The sequence below is a fragment of the Monodon monoceros genome, unplaced genomic scaffold (assembly GCF_005190385.1).
Source record: "Monodon monoceros isolate NGI ecotype Baffin Bay Population unplaced genomic scaffold, NGI_Narwhal_1 Super_Scaffold_22, whole genome shotgun sequence".
NCBI lineage: Eukaryota > Metazoa > Chordata > Mammalia > Artiodactyla > Monodontidae > Monodon > Monodon monoceros.
Window position 1 is genome coordinate 51960566 of NW_021703779.1, and position 17662 is coordinate 51978227.

The 17662-nt window shown below is 39.2% G+C and overlaps 1 protein-coding gene across 3 annotated transcripts in view; it reads left to right on the forward strand.

Moving 5' to 3' along the window:
- ARHGEF9 (Cdc42 guanine nucleotide exchange factor 9) overlaps positions 1-10019 on the forward strand; it is a 217100-nt gene extending 207081 nt beyond the window's left edge. For all 3 annotated transcript variants that reach the window (XM_029241365.1, XM_029241367.1, XM_029241368.1), the window contains exon 10: positions 9778-10019. In XM_029241365.1, coding sequence (XP_029097198.1) covers positions 9778-9959 — 182 coding nt within the window. In that variant the 3' untranslated portion in view covers positions 9960-10019. The remainder of the gene's footprint in view (positions 1-9777) is intronic.
- Positions 10020-17662: the final 7643 nt, after the last annotated feature.

The following is a 17662-nucleotide window of genomic DNA, read 5'->3' on the forward strand; positions in this document are numbered from 1 at the left end:
GCTGATTGTTCAGCAGTAGCTCTGCAGCCCCAAAGGGAGTGGCACGATATATCTAAAGCCATGAAAGGGAAAAAACACAACCAAGAATACTCTACCAAGCAAAGCTCTCATGCAGATTCCATGGAAAAACAAATGCTTTGCAAACAAAAGCTAAGAAAATTCACCACCACCAAACCAGCTGTACAACAAATGCTAAGGGGAATTCTCTACATGGAAAAGAAGAGACCACAACTAGAAACAAGAAAATTATGAATGGGAAAGTGCAACTGTAAAGGCAAACATACAGTAAAGGTAGGCAAGCATCCACACAAAATATGATAACAAAAACAGCAATAGTGAGAAGAGGAGCATACAAATGCAGGATATTGGAAATCCATTTAAAATTAAGAGACCAGCAACTTTAAAAAACCTTGTATATATGTAGTCTGCTATATCAAAACCTCATGGTAAGCAGAAAGCAAAAATCTAGAACAGATACAAACACACAAAAAAAGAAAAAGCAATCCAAACACAACACTAAACATAGTCATCAAATCACAAGAGAAGAGAACAAAAAGGGAAGGGAAGAAAAAAGGACTACAGAAACTAATCCAAAACAATTAACAAAATACCAATAAGAACATACAGATCAGTAATTATCTTAAATGTAAATGGATTAAATCCTCAAACAAAAAGCCATAGACTGGCGTAATTGATTTAAAAAAGAAAAAGATGTGGTATATATATGCAATGGAATATTACTCAGCCGTAAAAAGGAACAAAATTGGGTCATTCGTAGAGACATGGATGGACCTAGAGACTGTCATACAGAGTGAAGTATGTCAGAAAGAGAAAAATAAATATCATATATTAACACATATATGTGGAATCTAGAAAAATAGTACAGATGAACCAGTTTGCAAGGCAGAAATAGAGACATAGGTGTAGAGAACAAATGTATGGACACCAAGGGGGGATGGGGGTTGCATGAATTGGGAGAATGGGATTGACATATATACACTAATATGTATAAAATAGAAAACTATCAAGAACCTGCTGTATAGCAAAGGGAACTCCACTTCGCTGTGCAGTAGAAACTAACATGACATTGTAAAACAACTATATCCAAATTAAAAAAAAAAAAGACACATATATGCTGTCTACAAGAGACCCACATGAAATCTAGAGACACATACAGACTGAAAATGAGGGGATGGAAAAAGGTATTCCATGCAAATGGAAATCAAAAGAAAGCTGGAGTAGTGATACTCATATCAGACAAAATAGACTGAAATAAAGACTGTTACAAGAGACAAAAAGGATACCACATAATGAGCAAAGCATCAATCCAAGAAGAAGATATAACAATTGTAAATATTTATGCACCCAACATAGGAGCACCTCAATATATAAGGCAAATTCTTACAGCCATAAAATGAGAAATTGACAGTAACACAATAATATCGGGGCACTTTAACACCCCATTTTCATCAATGGACAGATCATTCAGACAGAAAATCAATAAGGAAACAAAATCTTAAATGACACATTAGACAAATGGACTTAATTGATATTTATAGAATATTCCATTTAAAAGGAGAAGATGCACATTCTTCTCAAGTACACATAGAACATTTTCCAGGACAGATAACATGGTGTACCATACAGTAAGCCTCACTATATTTAAGAAAATTGAAATTATATCAAGCCAGCACTCCAACTGCAATGTTGAGATTAGGAATCAACTACATGAAAAAAAAACTGCAAAAAACAGAAACATGTGGAGGCTAACTATATGTTACTGAACAACAAATGGATCACTGAAGAAGTCAAAGAGGAAATTCAAAACTACCTAGAGACAGACGAAAATGAAAACACGATGATCCAAAACGTATGGGATGCAGCAAAAGCAGTTCTAAGAGTGAAGTTTGTGGCAATGCAGTCTTACCTCAGGAACCAAGAAAAATCACAAATAAACAACAAAAATTTACACCGTAAGCAACTAGAGAAATAAGAACAAACAAAACCCAAAGTTAGTACAAGGAAAGAAATAATAAACATCAGAACAGAAACAAATGCAATAGAGATGATGAAAACAAGAGAAAAGACAGTGAAACTAAAAGCTGGTTCTTTGAAAAGATAAACAACATTGATAAACTTTAAGCCAGCCCCATCAAGAAAAAAGGGATAGGGCTCAGATCACTAAAATTAGATATGAAAAAGAAGTTACTTTGGACAACACAGAAATACAAAGGATCATAAGAGACTACTACAGGCAACTATATGCCAATAAAATGGACAACCTAGAAGAAATGGACAAATCCTTAGAAAGGTAAAATCTCCCAAGACTGAACCAGGAAGAAATAGAAAATATGAATAGAGCAATCACAAGTACTGAAATTGAAACTTATTTTAAAAAATTCAGGGCTTCCCTGGTGGCACAGTGGTTGAGAGTTCGCCTGCCAATGCAGGGACACGAGTTCGTGCCCCGGTCTGGGAGGATCCCACATGCTGCGGAGCGGCTGGGCCTGTGAGCCATGGCCGCTGAACCTGTGCATCTGGAGCCTGTGTGCCGCAACAGGAGAGGCCACAACAGTGAGAGGCCCGCGTACCGAAAAAAAAAAACAAAACTTCACACAAAAGTCCAACATCAGATGGCTTCACAGGCAAATTCTGTCAAACATTTAGAGAAGAGTTAACACATATCCTTCTCAAACTCTTCCAAAATATAGCAAGGGGGGACACTCCCTAACTCATTCTATGAGGCCACCATCACCCTAATACCAAAACCAGATGCAGATACCACAAAAAAATAAAATTACAGGCCAATATCACTGAAGAACATAGATGGAAAAATCCTCAACAAAATACTAGCAAACCAAATCCAACAATATGTTAAAAGGATCAAACACTACAATCAAGTGGGATTTATCCCAGGGATACAAGGATTTTTCATTATCCCCAAATTAGTCACTGTGATATACCACATGAACAAATTAAAAAGTATAAAAAAATATGATTATCTCAATAGATGCAGAAAAGGCTTTTCACAATTCCAACACCCATTTATGATAAAAGCTGTCCAGAAAGTGGTCATAAATGGAACCTACCTCAACATAATAAAGGCCATATACAACAAACCCACAGCTAACATCACACTCAATGGTAAAAGCTGAAAGTATTTCCTCTAAGATCAGGAACAAGAAAAGGATGTCCACTCTTACCACTTTTATTCAAGTTCTGGGAGTCCTAGCCACAGCAACCAGAGAAGAAAAAGAAATGAGCGGGATCCAAACTGGAAAAGAAGTAAAACTGTCACTGTTTTCAGATGACATGGTACTATACATTGATGATTCTGAAGACGTTACCAGAAAACTACTAGAGCATATCAATGAATTTGATAAAGTTGCAGGATACAAAATTAACACTCAGAAATCACTTGTATTTGTGTACACTAACAGCAAAAATCAGAAAGAAAATAAGGAAACAATCCCATTTACCATCTCATCAAAAAGAATAAAATACCTAGGAATAAACCTACCTAATGAGGCAAAAGACCTGTACTCTGAAAACTATAAGACTCTGATGAAAGAAATTGAAGGTGACACAGATGGAAAGATATACCATGTTCTTGGTTTGGAAGAATCAATATTGTCAAAATGACTATACTCCCTAAGGCAATCTACAGATTCAATGCAATCCCTATTAATTTACCAATAACATTTTTCACAGAACTAGAACAATTTTTTTAAATTTATATGGAAACAAAAGTCTCTGTATAGCCATAGTAATCCTGAGAAAGAAAAATGGAGCTGGAGGTATCAGGCTCCCTGACTTCAGACTATACTACAAAGCTAAAGTTATCAAAAAAACCTACTGTATAGCTCAGGGAAATCTGATCAATACTCTGTAATAATCTAAATGGGAAATGAATCTGCAAAAGAATAGATACATCTCTGTGTATAACTGAATCACTCTGCTGTACACTGGAAACTAACACAAAATTGTTAATCAACTCCAATATAAAACAAAAATTTAAAAAATCATTTCCAAAAATGTATGGTAGTGGCACAAAAACAGAAATATAGATCAGTGGAACAGAATAGAAAGCCCAGAAATAAACCCATGCACCTATGGTCAATTAATCTACGACAAAGGAGGCAAGGAAATACAGTGGACAAAAGACAGTCTTTTCAATGAATGGTGCTGGGGAAACTGGACAGCTACATGTACAAGAATAAAACTAGAACATTCTCTAACACCACACACAAAAATAAACTCAAAGTGGATTAATGACCTAAATGTAAGACCAGATACTATAAAACTCTTTGAGGAAAACATAGGCACAACATTCTTTGACATAAGTTTCAGCAATATCTTTTTGGATCCACCTCTTAGAGTACTGAAAATAAAAACAAAAATAAACAAATGGGACCTAATTAAACTTACAAGCTTTTGCACAGCAAGGAAAACCATAAAAAAACAAGACAACCCACAGAATGGGAGAAAATATTTACAAACGAAGCAACTGACAAGGGATTAAACTCCAAATATACAAACAGCTCATGCAGCTCACCATCAAAAAAAATAAACAAACAAACAACCCAATCAAAAAGTGGGCAGAAGATCTAATAGACATTCCTCCAAAGAAGACATATAGATGGCCAAAATCACATGAAAAGATGCTCAACATTGCTAATTATTAGAGAAATGCGAATCAAAACTACAATGAGGGATCACCACAGACCGGTCAGAATGGCCATCATCATAAAGTCTGCAAACAAATGCTGGAGAGGGTGTGGAGTAAAGGGAACCCTCTTGCACTGTTGGTGGGAATGTAAATTGGTACAGCCACTATGGAGAACAGTATGGAAGTTCTTTAAAAAACTAAAAATAGAGCTACCATATGATCCAGCAATCCTTCTCCTAGGCATATATCCAGAGAAAACCATAAATCAAAAAGATACATGAAGCACCGAGCTGATCTCCCTGTGCTATTCGGCTGCTTCCCACTAGCTATCTATTTTACATTTGTTAGTAGAGAGGTGGGGGGGAGATGCAAGAGGGAGGAGATATGGGGATATATGTTTACGTATAGCTGATTCACTTTGTTAAAAAGCTGAAATTAACACACCATTGTAAAGCAATTATACTCCAATAAATATGTTAAAAAAAAAAAAGAAACATTCACCCCAATGTTCATAGCAGTGCTATTTACAATAGCCAGGACATGGAAGGAACCTAAATGTTCATCAATGGATGAATGGATAAAGAAGATGTGGTACATATATACAATGGGATATTACTCAGCCATAAAAGAGAACAAAATAATGCTATTTGCAGCTACATGGATGGACCTAGTGATTGTCATACTGAGTGAAGTAAGTCAGACAGAGTAAGTCATATATCATATGGTATTGATTATATGTGTAATCTAAAAAATGGTACAAATGAACTTATTTACAAAACAAAAATAGAGTCACAGATATAGAAAACAAACTTATGGTTACCAAAGTGGAAAGGGAGAGAGGGATAAATTGGGAGATTGGGACTAACATATACACACTACTATATGTAAAATAAATAACTAATAAGAACCTACTGTATAGTACAGGGAACTCTGCTCAATACTCTGTAATGACCTTTATGGGAAAAGAATCTAAAAAAGAGCAGATATATGTATATGTTTAACTGATTCACTTTGCTATACAACAGAAACTAACACAATATTGTAAATCAACTATATTCCAATAAAAGTGAAGTAAGTCAGAAAGAGAAAGACAAATACCGTATGCTAATACATATATATGGAATTTAAGAAAAAAGAAATATCGTGAAGAACCTAGGGGTAAGACAGGAATAAAGACACAGACCTACTAGAGAATGGACTTGAGGATATGGGGAGGGGGAAGGGTAAGCTGTGACAAAGTGAGAGAGTGGCATGGACATATATACACTACCAAATGTAAAATAGCTAGTGGGAAGCAGCCGCATAGCACAGGGAGATCAGCTTGGTGCTTTGTGACCACCTAGAGGGGTGGGATAGGGAGGGTAGGAGGGAGGGAGACACAAGAGGGAAGAGATATGGGAACATATGTATATGTATAACTGATTCACTTTGTTATTAAAGCAGAAACTAACACACCATTGTAAAGCAATTATACTCCAATAAAGATGTAAAAAAAAAAAATAAGCCAAAGACCTAAGTAGACATTTTTCAAAGAAAATATTCCAACAGCCAACAGGTACACGAAAAGTACCTCAGCATCATTCATCATCAGGAAATGCAAATCAAAACCACTATGAGATATTACCTCACACCTTTCAGAAAGGCTGTTATCAAAAGACAAGTGCTGGGAAGGATGTAGAGAAAGGAGACCCTTTTATACTGTTGGTGGGAATGTAAGTTGGTACAGCTGCTATGGAAAACAGTATGGAGGCTCGTAAAAAAATTAAAAATAGAGCTACCGTATAATTCAATTCCAGTTCTGGGTATATATCTAAAGAAAAGAAATAACTATCTTGAAGAGATATCTGTACCCCATATTTGTTACTGCATTATTCATAATAGCCAAGATATAGAAACAACCTAAGTGTCCTTTGACAGATAAATAGGTAAAATAAATATATACAAACACACACAATGGAATATTATTCATCTGTAGAAAGAGGGAAATCTTGTCTTTTCCACATCGTGGACTAACCTGGAAGGTGTTATGCTAAATGAAATAATTCAGACAAAGAAAGACAAATACTGTATGATATCACTTATATGGGGAATCTAATAAAACTGAATTTGTAGAAACAGAGAAGAGATTGATGTTTGCCACATGCAAGGGGTGTTGGGTTGGGGAAATAGGTGAATGTGGTCAAAAGGTAGAGTTTCAGTTATAAAATAAATGAGGTTGAGGAAGTAACATACGGCATGAAGACTAAAGTTAGCAAAACTGTATTGTATATTTGAAAGTTGCTAAGAGAGTACATTGTAAAAGTTCTCATCAAAAGAAAAAACGTGTAACTATGTGAAGTGATGGATGTTAAGTGACCTTAATGTGCTTATCTTTTTGCAGTATATACATATATCAAATCATTATGTTGTACACCTTAATCTTATACAATGTAATATGTCTATTATTGTCTCAAATTAGGGAAAAATACAAAATCTGAGCAGACAAATAACAAGTGAGAAGGTTGAATCAGTAGTCAAACCTCCCAACAAAGAAAAGCCCAGGAACAGATAGATGGTTTCACTGGTGAATTCCATGAAACATTTTAAAAAGAATTAACAACAGTCCTTCTCAAACTAGTCAAAAACCTAAAAGGAACACTCTCAAACTCATTTTATGAAGCTAGCATTACCCCAATACCAAAGCTGGATAAAGATATTACTAGATATCTTTGATGAATATAGATGTAAAAATTCTCAACAAAATACTAGCAAACCAAATTCAACAGCACATAAAAGGATCATGCATCATCATCAAGTGGGATTCATCTCTAGGATGCAAGCATGGTCTACATATGCAAATCAATAAATGTGACACACCACATTTATAGAATGAAAGATAAAAATCACATGATCACCTCAATAGATGCAGAAAAAGCATTTTACAAAATTCAACATCTTTCGTGATAAAAATTCTCAATAAATTGAGTATACAAAGAACATATCTCAATATAATCAATGCCTTTTATGACAAGCTCACCACTAATAACAATACTCAGAGGTGAAAGTTTGAAAGCTTTTCCTCTAAGTTCAGGAATAAGACAAGGATTCCAAACCTCACCACTCCTATTCAGCATAGCTCTTGAAGTCCTAGCCAGAGCAGTCAGGCAATAAAAAGCAATTAAAGTCAGAAAGTGAGAAGTCAAATTGTCTCTGTTTACAGATGATATGATTTCATACATAGAAAACTCTAAAGACTATCCCAAGAAATAATAATATCAGAATAATAAAGGAATTCAGTAATGTTTCAGGATACAAAATCAGTGTACAGAAATCAGTTGTGTTTCACTAACAACAAACATCCAAAGGAGAAATTAAGGACATGATCCCCTTTGCAATAGCACAAAATAGTAAAGTACTTAGGAATAGGTTTAACCAAGAAGGTTAAAGATCTGCACATTGAAATCTATTAGACATTTATGAAAGAAATTGAAGAAGACACAAATAAATGGAAAGATATTCCATATTCATGGATGATAAGAATTAATATTGTGAAAATTTCCTTACTATATAAAGCCATCTGTATACTTGCTGTAATCCTTATCTCAAATTCCATGGCATTTTTCATAGAAGGAGAGAAAACACTCCTAAAATTCATATGGAACCACAAAAGACCCCAATTTACCAAAGCAGTTCTGTTAAAGAAGAACAAAGCTGGGGCAATCATGCATCCCAATTTCAAACTATATTACAAAGCTATAATAATCAAAGAAGTATGGTACTAGCATAAAAAACAGCATATAGATCAATGGAACAGAATCAAGAGCCCAATTATAAACCCACACTTATGGTCAACTAATATTTGTCAGGAGGCCAAGAATATTTAGTGGGGGAAATATAGTCTCTTTTATTAATGGTATTGGGAAAATTGAATGTTTACATGCAAAGGACTGTATTGGACTCCTATATAACACCACTCACAAAAATTAACTCAAAACTGATTAAAGACTTAAGTGTAAGACCCACATCTATAAAATTCCTAGAAGAAAACAGGGTATTCCCTGTTTTCCCTGTACTCCTCAACATTGATCTTGGCAATGAGGTTTTGAATATGACACCTAAATCAAAGCCAGAGAAACAAAAATGAGCAAGTGGGACTACATCAAACTAGAAAGCTTCTGCATAGCAAAAGACAATCAACAAAATGAAAAGGCTACCTATGCAATGGGAGAACCTTTTTTATAAACCATACACCCAAAAAAGACACACACACACGCACACACACACACACACACACATACACACTGTGGAATGCTATTCAACCATAAAAAGAAGGAAATCCTGCCATTTATGGAAATATGGATGGTCTTTAGGGAGTTATGCTGTGTGAAATGTCAGACAGAAAAATACAAATACAATATGTCATTTATATAAGCAATCTGAAAAAGGTAAAATTATAGAAACAGAAAGTAGGTTGCCAGGGGTTGGGGTTGGGGAAAGTGGGGTGATGTTGGTCAAAGGGCACAAACTTCTAGTTATATGATGAAATAGTTTTGGAGATATAATGTACAGTATGGTTAATGTAGTTAACAATACGCTATTGTATACTTAAGGTAATTGTGTGAGGTGATGGATGTGCTAACTAACCTTATTGTGGTAATTATTTCACAATATATATGTATAATGAATTATCACATTGCATACCTTAAACTTACACAACATTGTATGTCAGTTACATCTCAATAAAGCTGGAAAACAATAACAAGAACAAAAACAAAACAACAAAATACTGGCTTTTAGAAAAGAAGTGGTTCCTTCCCACTGAAGTGTGAATGTCTTAATATGTTATATGATGGCTTAATATGATACTACTTCCAGGGCAATGGGATCAAATCATCAAACAAAGGCAAACAGAGAAACTATAATGTTGAAATTTCAGACACTGACCAGCAGATGAGAAAGGTATTTGGGAGCAGCAGAGAGATCATCCTTGCATTCTGAATCACATGCTGTGTTCCTCAGCCTATTCTGTTCTGAATAGAGATAAGGATTAAAAGTGGGCACTAGGTGCTTTGAGAAGCCCCTTACTACTTAATTTATACCATTTCCCTTTGATCTCCCGTCTACTCTAGGTGTCACCTCTGCTCGCTCAGTTCCTCCTTCCTACCCACCACCGCAGGACCCGTTAAACCAGGGCCAGTACCTGGTCCCTGATGGCATCGCTCAGTCGCAGGTCTTTGAGTTCACCGAACCCAAGCGCAGCCAGTCACCATTCTGGCAAAACTTCAGCAGGTTAACCCCCTTCAAAAAATAATACCAACAGGGAGGCAGATAATTTTAAAATAAAGTAAATAAAATTATATTTATAGATGGACCTTTTTTCGGAGAAGCACTGTTGAAATTTATATATATATATATATATATATATATATATATACACACACACACACACACACACACACATACACACACGCATACATACACACACGCACACAGGACCTTGAGTGTACACACACACACACACACACATACACACACACACACACGCAGAAGGACCAAAAATGTTTTCTGTTGTTTTGGGGAAGTAAAATCTGTAGTTGGTAGGAAGAAGTACCAATGAATTCCAAACACATGATCCCTTCTTAAAATGTTTTCCATTCTTACCCTGTCCCCCTCCCCTTTACTTTCAGAAAATGACATTTCTATTTGTTCCTTTTCTTGTTGAGATAATCTTTTTGCTCTCCTGTGAGTGATTCATTGACTTGTCATTATTAACATAGATGTGTGTATTGTTTTTTAGTTACCTGATGATACTGATGCTGATGACTTTTGAATTTAATTTGATGTGGTGGAGTTTGGGAGTTTTGAATTTCTTTTTTTCCTTTTCCTTTTCACTGGGTAAAGGGAGGATCCCCTTCCTCCACTCCCTCAACTGATCATCTGCGAATATTTCTGCAGCCCTGCAGTTGCCCCAAATAGCCTTTTCCCTGCATCTTCTGTCCTCAGTCATGCCAGTCTGGACATGCTCTGTTGTGCCCTGTGACATAAGTGCTCAATATTTCTATTGCTTTCACTGTGTTTTAGGTGTTGTAGAGGGATCGAAACTAAACAGAAGCAAGGGAATGTCAGAGTAATGATGCTGGAGAGGACTTCTGTTCAGGGAGCATTCTGCATTTGGGCTATTTCTTCTGCTAGCACTGGGGATTCCCATGTTGCAGCACTGCTGGGTCATGCCAGTTTTGTATCTGGGGTTTTTGGGTCAGTTTTTCTCTTCCTCATGCCACTTTGGTTATGGTGTTTCTTCTAGGCTTGTCCCTCCCCTAAACTAAAAAATCTGAACTAGAAGTAAAGAGGCTGAGACTCTGCCTCCTGGAGGAGGGATTCAACTGCCTCCAGTACCAAGCAGGTTTAGAGTAGGACTCCCCACTGCAATCGGGGACCTGGTTGTACCTGCTCCCCATTGGCAGATTGTTTAGGCAGCATTGCTGGAATCTGTGAGAGGTCAAGACAGAGCCCACCTGACCAAGATCATCAACTGTATTCAAATTATTGACCTGGACAAAATCAAAGGCTGATAGTAACCTCTTATAGGAAAGAACAAAGATGGGCATGAAAGAGACAACCTCAGCCCAAGATATGTACTTACAGTTCCTAACTTATGTGAAACTTCCCCCATTGTTAGCCGATTGCATGGATAATCTTCCATGGCTCCTTCCTTCCCCCCTTCCTGTCTTCCTTCTTTCTCCTGCTCTCCCCTGCACAGGAGGGTTGCTGGTATGGGCATAGTTAAAGCACTTCTGGCACTCAAAGACTGCCCTGTTTCCAACATTCTCCCATCCCACAACATTTGAAGTAAGCAAGCGAGGACCCTAGGGGACTTTTCCCTGTGGAGAAAGGATCTGAGGCAGAGATGCTACCCTCAGGCTCATTTTTGGTAGGCTTTACACTTAGGAAAAACTAACTTTCCACACAAAGAGACAGACTCCCTATGAGTACTCCCTATTCCTCCTCTCCACATAGCCCCTCAGATAGATAGACCTTGAACAGCAAGGAGAATGGAGTACAAAGGAGTAAGGATGGGCCCTACTATGGAGAGCCATTCTAGTGAGGAATCTGGAGATTTTGAGTCTATCCTGGACCCTGTGGGAGAAGACTTAATCATGAAAGGACTCATGGCTGCATGGGACACAGCATAGCTGGCTTGATTGCTGCTCTTACGCCTCCTGACCCAGACCAGGCCCTGCCCAGCCTGGGAATTTTTCTTCTATGGGAATCAAATTACAAGCTGTTTAAGCTCCCATTCCACCACACCCAAATGAGACTTGAGGAGTTAGCCAAGGATAAGTGTGAGCTGGGCAGAGGGCCAGGGATTGGGACTGGCCACAGCTGCTCAGCACCTGACCCAGCTACTTAAGCCCACTTGACAAGGAACCTGGTACCCAGTGCCTAAGCTAAAATGGCTTCCCTGGCAAACAGAATGTCTGGCTGTGTAGGCCTCCCTTGAGTGTACATTATTTTCCTACTTTCAATTCTTTCTCACTAGGCTTGGCCTTGACTTGTTTCTCCAGGGCCTGGGGGCACACCAAGAGGGGATGCATGGACAGGTCCCTGGACCTACAACTTCTCTTGGCCAAGCTCACTCACACTCCCACTTCCTGCTCCCCTGGGGCTGTGCCCAGAGCTCCAGGATCAGGGATTATCACCTCTTTCCACCCACCTCTCATCCACCCAACCCACTGGCCTCATCAGATGCCAATAATTTATGAAAACAACAAGAAATCTGTTCACCATTGCTTGGAATATTCCCCCAGTCTATGGCAGAAAAGCAGACAGGTGGCCAACAGCCCCAAGGGGAACCCCATTACCTGGGCTCAGGATCCAAGCCTATTCTGTGTTCCCACAGTGATGCTATCCACAAGAACCCTGTAAATCTCTGTTTCTGCATGGCCCAGAGATCCCCTTTCCTCAACTCAATGAGGCCTGGATTTGCTCAAAAAGGCTTTGCTAATATATTCTATGGGCCCTTTTATGGGATGGTCCTAACCCAGAAATCCACCTCCTCTTTCTCTCTCTCCCTCTTGTCCCTTCTATGTGTATATCTCTAAAGGATTTATAAGGACAGCAACAAGAGAGTTCTAACAATTCTAGTGTGAAGCCAAATAGTGATTTTTAGTGTTTTGGGGATGGGGTGGGCTGGGGTGGATGGATGGGCAACAGTGATTTTGATTACCCCTGCTGCTCTGCACTTGCCAGTTTATTATTTCATTTCTTCTATCTGACTGTTTGACCCTGTCAAACAAGTGTCAAAGTTGTGTGTTTAAAAAAAAATGTTTAACAAAAATATGATGTTGTAATGACACAAAGCCTTATGAAAATATTTATGGAGTTCAATAAAAGAAGTAAAAAGACACCTCCAGGCATAGCTCTCATGCCATTTTGTGTGTGTGTTTGTGTGTGTGTTTTACCAATTGTGAAATAAAGGGAATTTGCCTGGCAGGGACAGCTTACACCAGCCTAGTCTTGGCCTGCCAGTCCTGCTGTTCTATTGCCAGGCTTTCCATGGTCTGTCTGTGGCCTTCCATGTCTTTTCTGGAAGAGTGGGCCACAAGAATCAAGTTTGATCCTGTAACCAGGGATGCTTCAAATGTCTTCACGGGTGGGACTGTCCTTCATGTCACTTGGCTCTTTCACAAGACTTGAAGGCCCATTCCTGACCTTGCTCCTTTTCCTTGCAGCTGTAAGTCCAGTACCTGCCCTGTGTACTCTCACATGAGCTTAAAAGCTGCTTTTGGGACCTAACCAGAATCCATATCACTTAGGAATCCCCCACCTCCAGTTCTTTCCTAATGCTTCCAGTCCTGTCTCCTCAGAGGTAGACATATTCTTTATCCATCCCCCAAAGTGGATGGAGTGACCTTACTGTTTCTTTCATCATGGTGTCTCCTGCACATACATGCTCCTTGCTGCCCACAAGGCTCCCATGTGGTATCTTATGCTGCCCATTAGAGACACGATAGTTTGTATGTTCTGATACTACTTAACCTACCTTTCTCCAGAAGAAATAAACACTGACCTTAATAAAATACTTATTCTTCACCCATCTCCCAAACCCCTTCAAATTGATCTCAGAGTTGCCTACTATCAGAGAGTTCCTGGGTGCAGCATGGGTTGAGGGGGGTTGGAAGCAAGAATATGGAATAGGTTGATACTAGCACATGAATGTGTCACTCTCTATAATCTCCTTGAGAGCCCTGTATCTTAAGTTTTCTAACCTAGGCTTCCAACAGGTGACTACAGCCATAGGTCCTTTTGTCTCTAGTACCAAGAGCAAGGGGGAGGAGGCCTAAGGTCTCTGCTGTGGGCTTTGGCTTACTTCAGTGTTTCAGTCAGAGACCACCACTCTGCTGCTTGACCCACTTCACTTTTAGACCCTTTGGGATTTCCTTATTTATGATGACCTTCTTACCCCTGGCTCCCAGAGACTTCTGTCCTGAATAGGATATGGGACTGGTGAGGTAGATCTTGCTTGCCCGGGCCTTTACCTACCAGGCCCAAGATAACAAAATGAGACCTCATCATTCCACCAAGTCCAACCACCTGCAGGGCAACAGTTCAGCCTGACCATAGGTAGATTAGACCATCTGGGTTTGCAACACAGTTAGAGGGGGTGTTGGGAGGTAAAATTCATGTTCCCTGGAAGCACTCTATTCTGATTCCATCTCTCCCATTTCTCTCTTGAACTGTGACTTCCTTCTCCAGTAGGCCATGAGTGTCACATGGACACTGTTTTCTCATATAGTTGGGGAAGAGGAAGAAAGGAATGGTACATGGCCATAGAGTGTCCCTGTGTTCTTCAGAAGCCTCTATTACTTCTGTTTAGCTCACCAGTACATCATTTAAGGCAGATTGTTTAGGCAGGTTTATGTCCATCTCCACAACAGCCATGCTGCCAACCAGCTGAATTAGATTCAACTTGCATATCCTGAATATGTAATCTGGGCCAGGTACACAAGAAATACCAAGATGACTAAAATAAAATATCTACAGTCACTCAGAATTTAGTGAGAACACATAAGCATGGACCATAACAAGGATGGATGTGGGCCTGGAAGAACTCAAAAAATGGAGTGGTTAATTGTGATTGAGGAAGATCTTTGCAATCAGGATTAGTTGTGCTGTAGTAACAGATTTTCCCCCAAGTCTTAATGGCTTTAACATACAAGAATTTATTTCTTGCTCATACAAATCCTGCTGTGAGTCCAGGTGACTCTCTGGGGCAGCTATCACCTATGTGATAGTACACAATCTGGGCTGCTTCTGCCTTACTACACCTCCATCTCAAGACATATTTCCATAATCATCACAGCTGGAAAGAGAGCCCTAGATTGTTTCTCACTTACAGGTAAATTCTCTAGCCAGAACTGATCACATGGCTTCATCCAACTTCAAGGGAACAGAAAACTAAAAGTCCTATGAACTCAGAAGGGCAGGAGAACTAGATATGGATGAACATTAGAAGTCTCTACCAAAGAAGAAAATGTTTGAACTAAGTCTCAGAAGACAGGGAAATTTCTACCATGTTAACGTTTGAGCAACTGTGAAGTTAAGGGAAACAGTTCACACAAGACAACCCTCCCTTCTGACACCAACTGAAAGTCCAGGAGTCCCAAATAACACCCTTAGCTTCGATAATCCACCAGAAAGGCTCACAGAGCAGAGTATAAGAAAGTACCAAACAGGGAGCTTCAGTTTTCCTACCCCTGTGGAGTCAGGACAATGTTACTTTTCAGCATAAATATGTGACAATATTCATGGAGTATTGCCAACCAGGAAAGCACACCCAAGCTTCTAAAGATTTTGTTGGGGCTCCATCACTGCCCCTCTGGCTGATCCCCATCTCCAGTCTTCTCAGAAGATGAGCTGATACCAGGTAACTCAGAGCCCCCACCCTAAATCACATTGTTGATGTGGCCCAAAACCCCATCCTAAATAACATTGTTAGACTATCAGTTGACCCAAGGCCCCCAGGCAAACAAAAATACTCCTATCAGACATGACATTTCAAGGGCTAAGAGATTACTTCCCAGAAGCTGAGGGCAAAGGTCAGACCTGTCTTTGGGCTAGGATAAATTTTTTACTACACACATGTGGAAAAGGCACGGGGCAGGGACTGGGAAGAGGAATAGAGGGTATGCCAAAGTGGAGGGAATAGCACAACTAAAATCCTGGTAGATAAGGTCAGAGTCTCTGTATATGACTTTGTATTCGTTTATTTATTTATTTATTTATTTATTTTGCGGTACGTGGGCCTCTCACTGTTGTGGCCTCTCCCGTTGCGGAGCACAGGCTTCAGACGAGCAGGCTCAGCCGCCATGGCTCACGGGCCCAGCCGCTCTGCGGCATGTGGGATCTTCCCGGACCAGGGCACGAACCCATGTCCCCTGCATCGGCAGGCGGACTCTCAACCACTGCGCCACCAGGGAAGCCCCATTTGTTTATCAATCCAGCAAATATTTACTTGCATGCTAGAGGTGAACAAATTAGATAGTATTCCTATCTGCATGGTGCTTATGGAGTGGTAAATCATACTCAAGTACAAATTCCTTTGTAAGTGTGTATTCCTGGGGAGAGAGATGGGAACTTCCAAGCTCTGGTAGCAAACCAACCACAATATAGCTTCAACGAGACACCTCCTAGCTGTCCAGCTTCCTGGTCACCAGATTCCATACCCTCTGTCTCCTGTTCAGCCTTAGCTAATGCAGTCCACATTTATTTCCAGCCCCATACCTATAGGTATATGTACTGTCCCCATTTCATAGGTTAAACAACATGATCAACTGAAAATCCCTTTTATTATTAATAAATATTAGCTAGCACTTATGGAGCACTTGCTAATATGCTAAGCTTTGTGATAGGTTCTCACCATAATCCTAAGGGGTAGGTATAAATATTTTCCCTATTTTACTGATCAGGGTCACAGCAACATGGCAATAGACCAGACACTCAAGAACTGTTGAATATATATGTGAACTGAGGATAATATTGATAAGGATGCAAGCTAACATGTTGTAGCAGATGCTGTTGCTGTTCCATCTATCTCCCTTACCATTTCCTTACACACCAACCTAACTTTCAATATCCAGAACCTGTGTCTTTGTTGGAAGGCGTCCCTCAGGCTGATAGAACCCACTTTGTCCAGAATATAGCAGGCCAGAAGTACCTGGGAATTACTGTCTCCCCTGCCCTGGGAATAGCCCTTAACCAATGACTGATGGGGGAAGGGTATAAATGTCCTGGTTCCCTTGCTCCTCAGGGATGATAATTGAAAATTTTATTTGACACTTTTCCCCAGAGTTTCCCCAGGGATTAAGCTTCAGTTGCCCACTGTAGCAGCTGGTTTAATAACACACCCCATATTTCCTGCTTTCACCTCCCTGCATCACTTCCCTAATCCCCTCGTATCAGGGGATATGCTTCTTGGGGAGATTCAGCTAATACACATGAATTAGTGCTCACTGTGTATCATGTGAAGTGCTACCATTCTCACTGAACCATTGGTGATTTTATGAGTCAGGAATTGTGTCTGGCTGTATAAAACAGGAACCCTCAAAACATCCCCTTCTTGGATCAGACTCAATAAGAGGCAAATATCTAGGGGAAAAAAGAAATGGTGGCATTTCAGGCAGGACTTTAGAGAGTGACATAACACCAGGAAGTTTTTCTTGGTACCCCAGAAATCCCATTAGGGAAATGGTGGTTTTGGAAGAGCAATGCAGTAAAATTATTTTCAAGTTGCAGGTCAAGAAATCAGTTTAGTTGAACATGACCAGCATTTTAAAAAATGAAATAATAGAATGGAATAGAATAGAATAGAAAATAGAATATTGTAGATAGAAAATGTATGTAGTGTTTTGAATTTGAAAGGTATGTATACTGGGATGCAATATTAAAAGTATTAAATATTAAAGGTAGCTTGTCAATATTAAAGGTAGGTTGTCACAAAGAATGTTCCAGAAA